Genomic DNA, 12,996 nt, shown 5'->3' on the forward strand with positions numbered 1-12,996 from the left:
TGAGTAGATGTTTCTTGTAGTGTAGTAACCATGGACAATGTCGGTTATTATTCAGTTCAGTTAAATAAAAATTCTTACGATAATGACGTATGTTATGAAACTAATTATACCAGAAAATAGTTAGTAGAAATAGGTACTAAAGAGGAAAAATTTAAAAATTGGTGTGATTGTCAACAAAATGGAACTCTACAAAAGGTGGTAAACTTCTTTATTAACTTGTGATTGTACAGCTCGTTGTGAAATTAACACAATTCTCTAGTTCGTAATATCTTGAGTAGGTGGAAATATCCAAGTTATTACTGGGTGTAGTACAAATTTAAATACGAAAAAAAGCAAACCTGAATGAGTGAAGTTCTTTCACTTGCTTTAAAGTAACATTATAATACCTAGTAATTATTTGAACACCAAAACAAATCTAACTACAACCTCTCTAAAATCACGAGGTTTATTCTTTTTCATCGCACTTGGGGCTACATTTAATTTTAAACCGGGACACCACAATGTAGTCCTGGGACCATGGACGTTTAATAAAAGACAAATGCGGATCAGCATTAGCTCATAGAATTTGACGATCTGAGCTACGTTGTAGAATAAATATTCGTTAATTACGCGTTTCTGACGCAAACATTTGTATTGTGTTGCCGAATTTTTAAATATTGGAATATATTCATAGAATTCATGACAGTGCAAGTTGGCAACATTTTAAATTATGTTAATAATTCATTGTTGTTATTAATGTTATTGTAGTCCACACTCTGACGTTTTTCCCACGGTAGATTAGTCCGGTCTCATTATCATTTTCATTATTAACAAATTCTTGAAACTCTGATGATTAGTATGGATACTTAGTCATACCAGTAACAATAACTCAGGAATACATTATCAACAGTGTTGGGCAGTATCTAGATACTTGTATCTAAATAAAGTATCTAGATACATTTTTGGGTATCTATTATCTGTATCTAGATAAAATCGAATTTAAGCACAAAATATCTGTATCTAGATACAAAATTAATGGCGCAGATACAGATACATTTTTTTATTTCACTTTTTTTCAGTAGTTATTAATTGAGTTATACTAGTAGTAATTTTTGATACTTGATGTTGGTGATTTTGGTCACATAAACAAAAATAGAGGTAAGAAGTGTACTAATAGTGTTCTGTCACCGAAATTTTCATATTTTAAATACCATCATTTCCTACATTGTAGCCTTCAGTACTTATACATCTTTAAATATAATCCTGAGGGGTAATAAATCTAAGCAATGGTAAGATGGTGTTTTAAAAACCATAAACCACAGTTCACTATTCACTAGTAAAAATATTTGTTTAAGGTATGTTATTATTTTTAGAAAATAATAATTGCGTGTTACATAACGATTAATTTTTTCAATTAACACAAATTAGTTCTGTAATCGACTAATCGAATGTTCAATACATACATTTCCCTCGCATAAATCGCATATTTGTTACTGTTTTATACTCTTATTTTTCAGACAAATGTAGCGTCTTTTCCTGTTGCCACATGTGTCATTTCTTCACTTTTTCATTGGTGGACCTAACGCGAGGCGGGCTTGGCAGGTCCGTTTTGCCCGAGAATGTGCCGATTATGTTTAAGTGTACATCTTGGGCAATAAAATTAATATTTTTACAACCCTCGGTAGAATAATTTATCGTGATATATTCTCAGAAATCGTGAAACGAGATTAAAATAAAATGAGTTTCAACAAAAATCTGAAAATTTAAAGTTACACTCTGGTGATTCCTGCCTGCCAGGCAGCCTTTGATCCTATAAGAAATTGTACTTATTTTGTCTTAAACGGAACCAGCAATTCTTCCTAAAATGTGTATACCTGCCGCACCGGGATAGACGATTACCGGACATGGTCATAAAAACATCGTATGCCGATATTGAAGAATAATAATTTATGACAGGTTGCCAACAACAGACCTTCAGCACAGAATAATCATTTCCCGTATTCTTTTGAAATATTAATTTTAATACCGGAGATAATTATTAGATATAGTCAAACACAATTTGGACACTGTAGTATGGGAATAAAAACAAAGCAAATATTCTTTTTAAGCGTACGTAATAAATATTGCACAATTTGCTACACATCAAACAGCGAAGCGATTGCCTATTGGCAGGAAAAAAGAAAAGATTTTTCAGTCTTGAATAACTATGCTACAGTAAAATGTTTATTTTTTAAATTTAATACCACAATCCCTTCTTCTATACCTGTGGAACGGGTGTTTAGTAGCGGAAACCAAATTCTGACACCAAGAAGAAATAATTTAGGTGACAATACGTTCGAAATGTTGTTAATTTTAAAAAATTCATTTAACAATACATAAAAAAATACATAAATATGTTTTCAGTTATTTTATTCGCCAAAGCTTCAAAAAGTATTTGTTTTCTTGTATCTGTATCTAGATACATTTCGAAAAAATCGAAAACAATCTGTATCTAGATACTTTTATCTTCCATATATCTATATCTGTATCTAGATACTTTTAAAAGTATCTGTCCCCAACACCGATATCAGGTAACTTATTTCAATGAACTTGTGATTAGTAATATTGATTTTATTAAATATTTATGATAATGACACTTGACTTGCCTTTGTTTCCATTTTTATTACCTCATTGTCGCTTCTTTACTTCCGGTGAAGTTTTTATTTAACTTTATATTTAAAATTCCTACTGTAAAATTTATGGATAGGAATATGAATTAGAAGATTATAAATGTAAATGAGACAATGTATTATCAAGTAAGAATTTTATTGCTTGACTTATACGTACCAACCATGTACAAAAAATATATATAATACGAAGTGCGGTAAAAATATAAAAATATCAGTTTTCACCTTTGGAAGCCTCTTTGGTTTTAGAGACACGAATATCTTTCAAAAATTCGGCGGGACGTGGGGTATTTTTCTCATTTTTCAACACTGGAGTAAAGTCTAAGTTATCGATCTAAAATAAAAATTAGTTGTTAAAATGTTGTTCTTCACAGAATGTTTCAGTAATAAACAATTCATAGAGGTCTCGTAAACCGTTGAAACTTCTCAAAAAACTAATTGAAAATCAAATGGGGCAACCACAATCTATTGATTTCCATGAACTATTTCATCCAACCCCACAGACAAAAATCCCAGGGAATGAGATCGGGTGAACGCGGAGGCCAAGCTACTAGGCCGTTTTTACCGAACCGCTGGTTATAAAAATGGTTATAATTAACGATGTTGTTTACAGGATTCGACGAGGGCCGAGGACGAAAATGAAGATTGTTCATTTAGACCGCCTCATAAAATATAACAGTGACACCGTTAAGGAGGGGGCAATGTTACGAAATTAACCCATACGCCGCCCCGGTATGACGCCTATGGGTTTCCGAGTTTTCTGGTATTTACGGCCATAATAACGCATTGTGGATGACGTCACCCAGACAGCGCTCGCACAAAGACAAGCCTCGAGCGGATTACCGGAAGTCGCGATTGCGGAGTCCAGAAAAACGCTCGAAGCGGCATTCAATAAAGATGAATTCCAGAAAGACCTCGATTGAGAAACATCGCGGAGGAAATACGAGTTTAAATAAAGGCCACCGTCGGAAGCGGAGATAATTCAGTCGAACCCCGGGTTCAGCGAATGTTGAGTCAGCAAGTCGAGTGAACCACGGAAATACTTTGCACATAATCGGTGTAATAGTCGTGAATATTCGAGTTAGTAAGGAATAAATTGTTGAGTTTTACGCAGGCCAATTTTTATTCGCCCGTACATCGTAACAGTACTTAAATGAAACTTTTCCTGGCAGATGGATAGGCCGAAGGGGTACTATTGTGTGGCCTGCGAGGTCACCGGATTTGACTTTTGTCATTTCAATCAGAATCAAAGTATGACTGTGCTATATCAATGAATTCAGAAAAAAAAGCTCTATTCAAAAATCTTTAAATTATATGGTAGTGCCAAGTGAGCCGAATACATTTTTTTTTTAACTAATAATAATTAGAACACAACTTGTTGTACCTCTATAATTAATTTCAGTTGATTTGTACAATTGGTTCTCAAGATATTTAACCGTTTCCATACATTCTAGCGACCCTGTATATATTTAATTTTAATGAGACGAAGGTCTAAAGTACACCATGAAAGCACTCTGTATTTTTGTTGCTTCAGTAGTGTCAGAGACATCCAAAACTTGTTTATTGTTATTTTAAATTCATAATAATAATTTCTGAAGGTAGTTTTTGATTTTGCTTGCAAAAATGAAAAAATATACAAGGTGTATAAATCAAGAAAATTAACTTAGAGACATTTCCATTTGTTGCAATATGTCAGAATTAGATACGCTCTGGCCCAGTACTGGTGCGACACTTGTGTGGTTGAAAGTCTGGACCCTTTTGTCTTTGTCGGCGTTTCACGGCAAATCGACGTCCAGATGTCGAGACTTTTTTTTACTAAGTTAGTTTTCACATATTGTAAATATCTAAGTCAGTTAATAAATACCTTCGCTAGTGTTAACATCGTTGGCCTTTTATTTTTCGCACTTTAAATACGCACATAAATTAACAGGTTATGGGCCCAGATTACGTATCGAGTATTGTGCAGTTAGTATTTTGAAAAAGTGCAATTAGTGGAATATCAGCGATTAGTTCCTATTCGAAGTTGTGATTTGTAGTTGGTCAGTGTTCAAGTTCGGTTTCGCGGCCAATAGTAGCAGACACATCGAAAATGGATAAGTTCGCGATAGCTAAGTTTAACGGCAACGATTTTGCAGTATGGAAGTTTCAAATGCGCGCCTATCTGCGGTATCACGAATTGTTAGACATTGTCGAAGGTATGAAAGCTCGCCCTGATTCGGGAGGTACGTCCAAGGAACAAGAAGAATGGGACAGAAAAGACGAGAAAGCTCAATTTGCGTTATCGTGCGCTCTAGAGACGAATGTTGTGCGTCATATAATGAATATGAAGACTGCAGCTGAAATGTGGACACGACTGGTGACTATTTACGAACAAAAGAACAAGACGTCGATTCATATTTTACACCAAAAATTTTATAATTATCAAATGCGACCAGGCGCAACAATTACTGAACATGTTGCTGCTATCAAAGAGCTGGTGAGACAGCTGGAAGATCTGAATCAGAAACCCACCGATGAACAAATAATCACCAAAGTACTGTACACATTACCACAACAGTATCAGCATATAGCAGCGGCTTTTGATATGCTTCCAGAAAAAGAGCAAACCATGGTCAACCTTCTTCCTCGGTTATTAAAGCTGAAAACAATGAGAAATGGAATGATCGAGATTAAAAACGACGAAGAAGACAACTCAGCCCTTTACACAAGCAACGGCAATCGGGGACAACGCCAAAATCATCAAAGAAATAGAGGTGGTCGTTATCAAAATCAGCAGCGACAGCAATCTACAAAACAGCGATTTAGTGGGAAGTGTTATAATTGCGGTAAGACGGGACATAGAAAGATCGACTGCTACAAACCCCAAAACACTCAAAACAATGGCCAAGCGAATGCAGCATCAAACAGCAGCGCATCGAGTGCGATGATGTATACAGCCGAAACGATGGCTGTCGGTAACGCGGGCGAATTATGGGTCGCGGATTCTGGTGTGAGTAAACACATGACTTTTCGGCGCGACATTATTACAAATTATAGGGAGTTTAGTGCAAGTGAGAGAAAACCGATCACAGTGGGCAACAATGAAACTATTTACGCGGAAGGTGAAGGAGATGTAATGATTAGTTCGTACGTTAATGGACAAGTACTGGAGCAAGGCATGAGTGAAGTGTGGTACGTGCCTGAAATTGGGAAAAATCTATTCTCAATAAGTGCAGCTAGTAATCATGGTGTTAACGCATTATTCAGCAAACACACGTTACAATTGTTTAGTCGTGGCAAAGTGGTAGCCACCGGACAATTGGCTAAAAACGGTTTATTCGAAATGAATATTCGCGCGCGGGCAACGGCAGAGGCTATGATCGCAAGTGCAAGTGCTCAAAACGTTCGAGTGTGGCATGAACGGCTTGGACATGTTGCATTTAAAGTGGTTCGCGAAATGGCCAAAAGTGACGCGATAACTGGCATGAAAGTTGTGGACTCGAAAGATAGTGCGGACAATCAGGACACATTTTGCGAAGACTGTGTATACGGCAAGCACGTGCGACAACCGTTCCCGTCCTCAAATTCGCGGGTTGAACGGCCAGGAGATCTAATGCATTTTGACACGATCGGACCATTGAATGAATCGTTAGGTGGTTCGCGGTTCGCAGCTGTATTTACAGATGATTGCAGTGGTACGATCATCGCAGTTCCAATGAAAACAAAGTCCGACGTCGTCGACGCGATGATTAGTGTAATAGCTGATGCAGAAGCGAATGGACATAAAATAAAACGCGTGCGATCGGACAATGGGGGTGAATTTTTGGGCAGTGAAATGAAGGCGGTGTTAACCAAGAAATTTATTAAACAAGAACTGACCACACCGTACTGTCCACAACCGAATGGGCGGGCCGAACGATCTAACAGGACATTAAATGAAATGGTGCGGTGTCAACTTGCAAGCGGAAACCTGCCCCAAGGACTATGGGCGGAAATGATTAGAAACGGGGCTCACATTAGAAATAGAATACCACGTGCCCGTCTCGAAGGGAAAACCCCCTACGAACTCTGGACCGGTCGAAAGCCTGATTTGAGTCATTTGCGTAAAATTGGTAGTACTGCATATGCATTAATTGACGAGTCGAAACGGAGCAAATTTGAAAAGAAGAGCGAACGGCTCATCTTAGTTGGATATGAATTTGAGCAACACGCATATCGACTTTGGCGGCCAGGTACAAAAGTAATTATTAAGAGTCGTGACGTAAAAATTGTCGAATTACCACCAAAAAGACCTCTTCAATTGTTACCTGAAATCGCTACAAATGAAGAACAATCAACACCAACACGAGCGGCGTACTCGAAACGCGTGGTACCTTCAGATGAAAACTCCATCGTAAACAACACCCGATCTAAGACGAAGAAAAGGATGGAAGAAAAAGATGAAATGACCGAAGTTCAATTTGCAGCCCTCCTGACTGAAGGTGAGAAAATAGTGACTAAAACACCTGAAACTCTCGCAGAAGCGCTAGCCACGAATGATTCAAAACAGTGGGAGCTTGCAATGGCTGATGAATTGGAGTCTTTAGCCAAAAATGAAGTTTGGGAATTGGTGGAGCTTCCAGCGAACAGACGACCAATCCAAAATAAATGGATATTCAAGATTAAAACCAACCCGGACGGCAGCATCAATAAATACAAGGCACCGTTGGTCATTAAGGGATGTTCGCAAAAAGCGGGCATCGACTACGCGGAAACGTTTTCACCCGTTGCACGGTTCGAATCAGTGCGTGTATTGTTGGCCATCGCGGCGGCCAAAGATTATGAACTCTTTCAGATTGACGTGAAAACTGCTTTCCTTTATAGTGAGCTAAAAGAGGAAATATATATGGTGCAACCGGACGGTTTTGACGACGGTAGTGGCCGTGTGTGTAAACTAAACAAAAGTTTATACGGACTGAAACAGGCACCATTAGTGTTTCATGAGAAAATGGACCCTACTCGGTTTGACCGGTGTGTGTACGCGTCTGACAATAACGAACTTTATTTCGCGCTGTACGTGGATGATGGTCTGGTAATCGGTAGTTCCGTGGAACGTGTCAACAGTTTCATAAACAAACCAAAACTGAATTTTGAAGTTACCGGTGACGTGGCAAACTATATGCAAATAGTGCGCGATCGTGGGACAAAAACTCTACACTTAAAACAAACTGCTGAACATTTGGTGCGAAACCCTGTTCACCATCGACGCACCAAACATATCGACGTCAAGTTCCACTACACACGTGACGCCTATCAACGGGGAGAGATTGATATCAACCACGTTGGGACAACGGAACAACTGGCGGATATGTTCACGAAACCGCTAAGCCGTGATAAATTTGCCAATAATTTAAAATTGTTGAATTTACATTCAGTTTAAGACTTATTCTCTTAAGTATTATTTTATTTGTGTGTTCTAATTTTTCTTGTGTTTGTTTATTTAGTTCATCTGACCAGAGCGAGTGGGAGTGTTGCAATATGTCAGAATTAGATACGCTCTGGCCCAGTACTGGTGCGACACTTGTTTGGTTGAAAGTCTGGACCCTTTTGTCTTTGTCGGCGTTTCACGGCAAATCGACGTCCAGATGTCGAGACTTTTTTTTACTAAGTTAGTTTTCACATATTGTACATATCTAAGTCAGTTAATAAATACCTTCGCTAGTGTTAACATCGTTGGCCTTTTATTTTTCGCACTTTAAATACGCACATAAATTAACACCATTTAACGCGAAAAGGTAAACAGGAGAAAATGTCAGTTTCACACATACGTTCATGCAAAATTTCAAAAAAATCTCCTTACTAATAATGAAACTAATTAACCGTCGAGGAACTTTTTAATGTTAAAACGTGTTATGAGATCATCAAAGAGCGGATTTATATGTCCAAATATTTGTCAAGAGGTACGTATTTATATATATGCACAAATGTTTTTCACAATATGCACATTTTTTCCAAATATGCACAGTTTTATGCGCATATGCAATTTACCCCCGGCGACCCGGGAAGAAAGAACAATAAACAACATACAAAAAACACGAAAAATGTTTATAATTACATTTATTTATTAGTTTAGGCTTCCGATTTTAGGTCGTTAAAAAATGAATAAAAGGAGACATTTTTAGGTCCCAAAATTGACGAATTAGGTTATAAAAATCTTAGTTTAGGTTAAAAACCTGGAGGAAAAAATATTTGGTCAACGAAAAAGCATACATCAAAAAATATATATTTAAAAAAAAAAAACATTAAACAAAACATTATAGAAACAAATATTTTGTGCAACAAACAAAAAAATTATTAAATGAACAAACGATCTATAGTTACGTCCACAAAATCGCAAAAAAGTGGCGATCAAATTAAAGCAAGTCGCATTTAACAAAAAATAAAATAATAATTCAGGTATTTAAAATGAGTTACAAAAGCAAACTAGATATTTCTCTAAATTTTCGATTGGAAATTTACACCTTTGATCGCTTAAAACACTTTTAAGTTTTGAAAACGTGCGTTCCACATCACAAGAAGTGATGGGTGCAAAATTAAATATCGAACAATCTACGTTTTCATTTATGTATGTATTGTTGGTAGCATTTCCATTACCGCAAATTACGTTATTTACTGAACATAGAAAATCGTATCCTGGATTCTTTTTTAATACAGAACATAATTTTTGGAAAGCCATTTCCCCCACCTTTCCTGGTGTGTTTTTTAAAGATGTATACGCTTTTTCCACAATTTCCATACTTTGGTTTAATTTTAAACCTATAGTTTCTAATTGTTCTATTGCATCAGTAATAATTTTAAAGTGAGTTTTAATTTTCAACGTTCCTTTATTCAGGAATTCTTGAACTTTTTTAATGCTTTGTGCATCTGTGGCTTCAAATGACATTACAACCAAAAAATATTCAATATAAGAATGATAGTAAAAAAACCATTATATATTTACTGACTTGTTTTAAAACATCAAAGTGTTCTGCATAAAACAATGCTGCTTGAATCCAAGTGCCCCACCTGGTTAATACAGGTTCAGGTGGGAGAGGTGTATTTGGTAAACTGTTTTTATAAAACTCTACTCTTATTGGTGCTTTTAAAAAGATTCTCTTAACATTGCTAATTATCCCATTGACATCTGGATAATTCAGTCTAATTGTTTCAGACACTAAATGTAACCCATGTTCCATACATGTTAAGTGTGTTATATTTTTATAAAACACTTTCAAATTGGTACCAGTTTTGATCATGTATGAAGCACTATCTGATATAAACCATTTAACTTTTTTGTGTTCAATTCCTTTTGGCCACAATAACGCTTCAAATTAACAATTAAATAATTTATAATAATTTCAATGCTTAAAATTATCAATAGCACACCCAATGATTCGTTTAGAAATCTCGAGATTGTGTTGCTATTAGTTTTATCAAGCTGCTTCAAAGCTAGTAAAAATGGACAGCCAGCTTCTTCAAAAGATAACTTTCCAATTACTAAATGGGCTATGTATCTTCCTAATCTGCCCGTCGTCTCATCGACGCTAATCCATGTATTATTATTGCCAATAGAATTTCTAATTTGTTTAATTACCTGTAAATTATAAAATTTATGTTAAAAAGTTTTTAAATAAAAATTCTAGTGCTTACCATATCGTAATCTTTTGGTAAATATTTTTTTCTCAGAGTGCTTTCTGATGGTAAATGCCTTCCTGTATATTTATGCATAAGATTTTTAAACTTAGGACAACTAACTTTATTCCATGGAATATTTGCTGCGGTAAATGCCCTACAAATTGGTGCAAAATTGCGTAAAATCATTGTCGGAACTAATGTTTAATAAAGTCTGTTTACTGGATTTATTCTCGTTCTTTTTATGTGCATCGCCACTGCAGTGTTGTTCAAAGTGTGATTTTTTTTCGCACTTAAACTAGGAAACAAAAATGTGAACATAATTCAAGCTTCAGTATTTTAAATGTTTACTTACAACTTTTTCACACACTTTACAGAATAATTCATTGTCTTTCGTTGAAGAAGGAAATTGAAAATTAGTGTCCAAATTATTCCCTAACCATAATTTGATTTTATCTTTCATGGATGATTTTACCTTAGGCATTTTGAGGATTCTTTACTGTATGCACAAAAATCAAAATCGGCCCCAGCACACTCACTAACACGCAAAGACACTCAGTATCACTAACAATAAACTTCTAAAATAAAATGCTTTTTCAGAGGTTCACCTCCTTCCGGCTATAATCTAAATGAAACGATCTGCCAGCCAAAGCAATGAATTCACGGAAAATCTGTTTGAAAATTTTTAATTAACTGCACAGATTCAATTAAGAGCTTGTATTCTGTTTTTAGTTTTGTGATCGTCGCCGAATTAAATTGATAATTCGTTTTAATGAATGCTAAGTTTTGTTTGTCGTTTTTCAGTAGAATTTCGGTTTAATAGGATTTTTCCCATACAAATGCTTATGTAAGGGTACCAACTTTTTTCAACGACTATTTAACTAATAAAAGATCTATCAAAATCTGAAAAAAAGTTGGAGTTTTCATTCAAAAAAACTTGTTGGTGACGTCAGTGTGCGAAAAAACGGCTGCTTACAAAAATTTGTACGTTTAAAATTATCATTTTAAAAAATAAAATTAAGCTGTCCGAGGATCTTTCAAGAAAGCGTTAATTAACGGAATTATGAATACTTTTGATCTCATAACACGGTTTAACCCACTCTATCTAAAAATGCAAAACATAATACTAACACTACCTGTGGCAAAGCAGCAATTACATAATTTCTGTAATACGGCAAATTGGTTATCGGATTCCCATGGAACGTCACCGTCTTCAACAACTTCAAATTTTTCAGCTTCAACACCTGGTCGATATTCTCGATACAATTCCCATGAAAATAAACAATCCTCAAGTCCGCAAATTTCAAAATCGTCTGAAACCAAACAACTACAAAACTCCCCTCACATAGAACCCCCAACAAACGTCGTTTATTTCCGTGATTTGGTTAAACGAAAAATCGATCCACCCCAACTGCTCCGGGAACTCCAAGATCGAGTCGACGAAGTTGTCGAAATTGCGAATATTTTTCAGTTTATTGTTGTTGAGCCATACCGACCGGGTCAGGAACTTTTTATGTGCGGATCCGCGCTCGGGTATCCCGCCGAGCCGCGACGCTCGGGCCTGCTCCGGCCCTGCCGCTGCAGAAAAATGGTGAGACAGGGGCGTACGTGGCCCGTTTGACTTACGTTCGAGAACTTTCAATTTTTTGAAGGAGAAATCGGCGGGTTTGCTTGTCTCGAGCTCCCGCTTTTCATCGACTTGCATCGTGGGGTGGTGACAGGAGGTGACGTTGCTATGGAGACGGCGAACGGTTTTGACTAGAGTTGGCACAGCCAGCTCTGGTGACTATCAGTTATCAGCATTATTTGAAATTCGATTTGTGGACCACGAAATTACCTTTAAGTGAGCAAAATTAAAATTTTGATTTAATTACTGCTTGCTGTAAAAAAAATGAGGTTAGGGTGGTTATGGTTTTCACGTAAATCTACACACGAAAAAACCGTAAACATTTTATTCGTCGTGAGCCAAGGGGGCGGAGCTTAACTGCAAAATCCTTATTTCTATGTATATAAAGAAAAAAATAAAGCCAAAGATCATGCCCCACCCATACCCGCCCCTATCTCAATTCTCAATTGTTATGAATTTTTCATTCGTTGTCAGATCGAGGGGCGGGGCTTAAGTGCAAGATCCATATTTGTCTACAAGAATTTACCATTTTAAACATGTTTTAAGTTTCTTGTTCTGAAAAGACGACTATGTATATTAAGAAAAAAGGCAAAATATAAACCCCGCCCACCCACCCTATCTCAATTGTGATGAATTTAATGGCAAAATCGTTATTATTTCTTTTACAATGTTTTTGAGTTTCGTGTTATTCAAAGAATTACATTAAGAAAAAATTGAAGTCAAAGATTAAGCTCCACCCATACCTACCCTGATCTAAATACCTAGTAATGAAGTTTTCATTCGTTGGCAGACCTAGGGGTGGAGCCTAATCGCAAAATCCATGTTTCCTTACAAAAAGTTACCATTTTAAACGTGTTTTAAGTTTCTAAAAAATAAAAAAATCATCACAATGGAGATGGGGTGGGTGGGCGGGGTTTATATTTTGGCTTTTTTTCTTAACATACATAGTATTCTTTGAACAACCCGATACTTAAAACATGTTTTTAATTTCTTGTAAAGAAATAAGTATTTTGCAGTTAAGCTCCGCCCCCGTTGGCTCACGGCGAATAAAAAAAATCAACACAAGTGAGATTAGGGCGGGTGGGCGGGCTTACA

The 12,996-nt window shown here is 36.4% G+C and overlaps 1 protein-coding gene across 1 annotated transcript; it reads right to left on the reverse strand.

The window, feature by feature from the left end:
- Positions 1–2,794: 2,794 nt before the first annotated feature.
- LOC135142693 (leucine-rich repeat-containing protein 51-like) lies at positions 2,795–11,992 on the reverse strand. Its single transcript, XM_064074441.1, has 4 exons — positions 11,901–11,992; positions 11,638–11,852; positions 11,411–11,587; positions 2,795–2,979 (listed from the first exon to the last, which is right to left on the reverse strand). Exons 1-4 carry the CDS (start codon positions 11,977–11,979, stop codon positions 2,860–2,862), a joined length of 591 nt encoding a protein of 196 aa, XP_063930511.1. The 5' UTR covers positions 11,980–11,992; the 3' UTR covers positions 2,795–2,859.
- Between the last annotated feature and the right edge of the window lie 1,004 nt (positions 11,993–12,996).

The sequence above is a fragment of the Zophobas morio genome, unplaced genomic scaffold (assembly GCF_036711695.1).
Source record: "Zophobas morio isolate AGI-343-1 ecotype UQ-CSIRO unplaced genomic scaffold, CSIRO_AGI_Zmor_V1 ptg000049l, whole genome shotgun sequence".
NCBI classification, from domain to species: domain Eukaryota; kingdom Metazoa; phylum Arthropoda; class Insecta; order Coleoptera; family Tenebrionidae; genus Zophobas; species Zophobas morio.